The sequence below is a fragment of the Polyodon spathula genome, chromosome 23, assembly GCF_017654505.1.
Source record: "Polyodon spathula isolate WHYD16114869_AA chromosome 23, ASM1765450v1, whole genome shotgun sequence".
In the NCBI taxonomy this organism is placed as follows: domain Eukaryota; kingdom Metazoa; phylum Chordata; class Actinopteri; order Acipenseriformes; family Polyodontidae; genus Polyodon; species Polyodon spathula.
Genome location: NC_054556.1, coordinates 583,328 through 587,036, shown reverse-complemented (window position 1 = coordinate 587,036; position 3,709 = coordinate 583,328). Strand labels below are relative to the sequence as shown.

The 3,709-nt window shown below is 48.4% G+C and overlaps 1 protein-coding gene across 1 annotated transcript in view; it reads right to left on the bottom strand.

Moving 5' to 3' along the window:
* Positions 1 to 935: 935 nt before the first annotated feature.
* Positions 936 to 3,709, bottom strand: part of LOC121298350 (collagen alpha-1(VII) chain-like) — a 75,355-nt gene continuing 72,581 nt past the window's right edge. Inside the window, exon 61 of the mRNA XM_041225453.1 lies at positions 936 to 1,060. Coding sequence (XP_041081387.1) covers positions 936 to 1,060 — 125 coding nt within the window. The remainder of the gene's footprint in view (positions 1,061 to 3,709) is intronic.

Below are 3,709 nucleotides of genomic sequence, written 5' to 3'. Positions count from 1 at the left end.
CATGCAAGTCACACAGAGTCATCACTTAGTTTTCACTGCAAGTTTTAACAGTTAATTATTTCTCTAAACCTGTGCGGCCCTGACTAATGAGTGTGCCTTCTGCTTTAATGAATAACCCCCAGGGGCCAGAGAGTGATGTGAAAGCCAGCACTCCCTGCCTGTGGCTCAGAGCGGGTTCTTTTTTGTGTAGGAGTTCAAGTCAGAAACACATGCTGCTCTTTTCTAAGTTTACTGTGTGTCTTGCAGGATAAGCGCGTCTCCTCTTGAGTGCTTTGGGACGGTACGAGGACAGCCTCTACAGCTGATTGGCTGCAAAGGAAACAGACTGTCCCAGGAAGATGATGTGTGGAATGAGAGCTTGTCACGAGATGTCGTTTAATGTGTCTCCGTTCGTATGGTAAGATTTTGTCTCCAGGGACACAATTTGTGAGACAAATCTCCTAAAATGGAGGAAGAGCCTCCCCAGTGATTTAACCTCATTGGCAGTACTGATAAAATGCACTTTGCCAAAAAGGTGACCTGGGGACCTTCGTCCCAGAACGGGGGGGGGGGGGGGGGGGGGGGGGGGCAGATCTCTGCACTGTATATGAATTCCCTGGGGGTTAGTGTTGCAAAAAACATTATTTTGGGTAGAGGCGGCCCTGCCCTCCCCATTGTGTCACTGCTGCATGTAGTGCAATGTATGAGAGCTAATCGAGTTAGAAACGTGTGTATAATAAACCACTAGAGCGGCTGGAGCACCTGGTGATGGGGTGAACACCTACAGAGCGCAACTGGATACTGTATCTAAAAATATCATTCACAAGCACGGAATGGTATTTGCCTGTAGGGCGCGCATTCCTGGTTGGTTAATTGAAACTTAAACCGCACAAAAAGCAACACAACACAACACAATACAACACAATACAACACAATACAATACAATACAATGTCCATCACCTGTCAGTCAGAGCTGCATTCTCAGCGCTGTACCTGTTTAGATGCGGACTGTTGCGCGCCGCAGCACTCGAGGGCAGAACGCGCTTCTTATTGGCTGATGCGAGGTTTAGGGTATTGGAGGCTGGGCACCAGAGAGAAAAGGCGAGTTTGCCAGTGAAGAATGAACTGCGAATCACTGAATCACTGTTCGAGTATCCCCGCTGCCTGCAGCTAAGAGATCTGCACGGGCAGAGCTAAAGAAGCTATTAACAGAGACTGCAAAACAACACCCACCCACAGAAAAGACGAAACGCAGCGCTGGCAACGCTTGTCGGGTATCTGACTGCAGACGCCGCTTATTGTAGTTTTGGAGTGGAGATACAAGTTTGCAAGTTGTAAGACTGAACAGAGAGGGGACTTCAAGTTTGCGTGAAACTGAGAAAGTTTCGACTACAGCAGTCCCTTGGGTTATGAGTGCAGCACATCAAAGGTAAAACAAACTCATTCAGCTTGTCCGCTCACATCGCCGATTTTTTATTTTATTTTTTGGTAGAAAAAGGAAACACAATTCAGCATTAATAGCCAAAGGGAACAGCGTGATTTGTTATTATAAACTGCATTTTAATTATTGCACGCATACTTTTCAGGGGAAGCACTGCGCATAGTTTACTTTTTAAATATGATTTGCGTAATACGACATTTAGCGCTGCTTCCCTTAAAAAATGTGCCACACTAATTTTGCGCTTTTATTTTGCGGTTTTTCCAATGGCTAGCCCATGGTATTCAGCATTTTGAATTTGCTTAACTGTACCTCTGTCGACGAGGTGGAATTACTTTTACCGGCTGTGCTGATTACAACGCGAAAATAAAACGCCAAAGCAGAGTCACCGGCGGTATAACATATAGTCGAATTTAACTTAGAACCCATACTGACATGGGGAGGAGCAACGAAAAGTGTGAGGCGAAAGCGCAGGGTGCGAGAGAACCGCATCCCTGGACATGATACTTGGGAAATATTCGCGCTACATGTGCGTACACACTAACAAAAAAGACCCAGCAACCTCTGGGCAGATACTTCACCACATATTGATGCCTCGTCTCGTGCTGACACAACACAAAAGACCCCGCAACCCTGACAGAGACCTTGACCTATTCCGTCGACTGCGAAACAAACAAAAGGCCCGCAACCCTGGACAGAGGACCAACAAAAGACCCGCACGCCTGATTTGTTTTCTGTGCGTTAGGACCTGTCTCTGAACCTGTATAAGGCAGCACGCTGTGTTTGTTTTCTGGGCGTTGGGACCTGTCTCTGAACCTGTATAAGGCAGCACGCTGCTGTGTTTGTCTCTGAACCTGTATAAGGCAGCACACTGTGTTTGTTTTCTGGGCGTTGGGACCTGTCTCTGAACCTGTATAAGGCAGCATGCTGTGTTTGTTTTCTGGGCGTTGGGTCCTGTCTCTGAACCTGTATAAGGCAGCATGCTGTGTTTGTTTTCTGGGCGTTGGGTCCTGTCTCTGAACCTGTATAAGGCAGCATGCTGTGTTTGTTTTCTGGGCGTTGGGTCCTGTCTCTGAACCTGTATAAGGCAGCACGCTGTGTTTGTTTTCTGGGCGTTGGGACCTGTCTCTGAACCTGTATAAGGCAGCACGCTGTGTTTGTTTTCTGGGCGTTGGGACCTGTCTCCTGAACCTGTATAAGGCAGCACGCTGTGTTTGTTTTCTGGGCGTTGGGACCTGTCTCTGAACCTGTATAAGGCAGCACGCTGTGTTTGTTTTCTGGGCGTTGGGACCTGTCTCTGAACCTGTATAAGGCAGCACGCTGTGTTTGTTTTCTGGGCGTTGGGACCTGTCTCTGAACCTGTATAAGGCAGCACGCTGTGTTTGTTTTCTGGGCGTTGGGACCTGTCTCTGAACCTGTATAAGGCAGCACGCTGTTTTCTGTGCGTTAGGACCTGTCTCTGAACCTGTTCTGTGTTTGTTTTCTGGGCGTTGGGACCTGTCTCTGAACCTGTATAAGGCAGCACGCTGTGTTTGTTTTCTGGGCGTTGGGACCTGTCTCTGAACCTGTATAAGGCAGCACGCTGTGTTTGTTTTCTGGGCGTTGGGACCTGTCTCTGAACCTGTATAAGGCAGCATGCTGTGTGTTGTTTTCTGCGGCGTTGGGACCTGTCTCTGAACCTGTATAAGGCAGCACGCTGTGTTTGTTTTCTGGGCGTTGGGTCCTGTCTCTGAACCTGTATAAGGCAGCATGCTGTGTTTGTTTTCTGGGCGTTGGGTCCTGTCTCTGAACCTGTATAAGGCAGCATGCTGTGTTTGTTTTCTGGGCGTTGGGTCCTGTCTCTGAACCTGTATAAGGCAGCATGCTGTGTTTGTTTTCTGGGCGTTGGGTCCTGTCTCTGAACCTGTATAAGGCAGCATGCTGTGTTTGTTTTCTGGGCGTTGGGTCCTGTCTCTGAACCTGTATAAGGCAGCATGCTGTGTTTGTTTTCTGGGCGTTGGGACCTGTCTCTGAACCTGTATAAGGCAGCACACTGTGTTTGTTTTCTGGGCGTTGGGACCTGTCTCCTGAACCTGTATAAGGCAGCACGCTGTGTTTTCTGTGCGTTAGGACCTGTCTCTGAACCTGTATAAGGCAGCACACTGTGTTTGTTTTCTGGGCGTTGGGACCTGTCTCCTGAACCTGTATAAGGCAGCACGCTGTGTTTTCTGTGCGTTAGGACCTGTCTCTGAACCTGTATAAGGCAGCACACTGTGTTTGTTTTCTGGGCGTTGGGACCTGTCTCCTGAACCT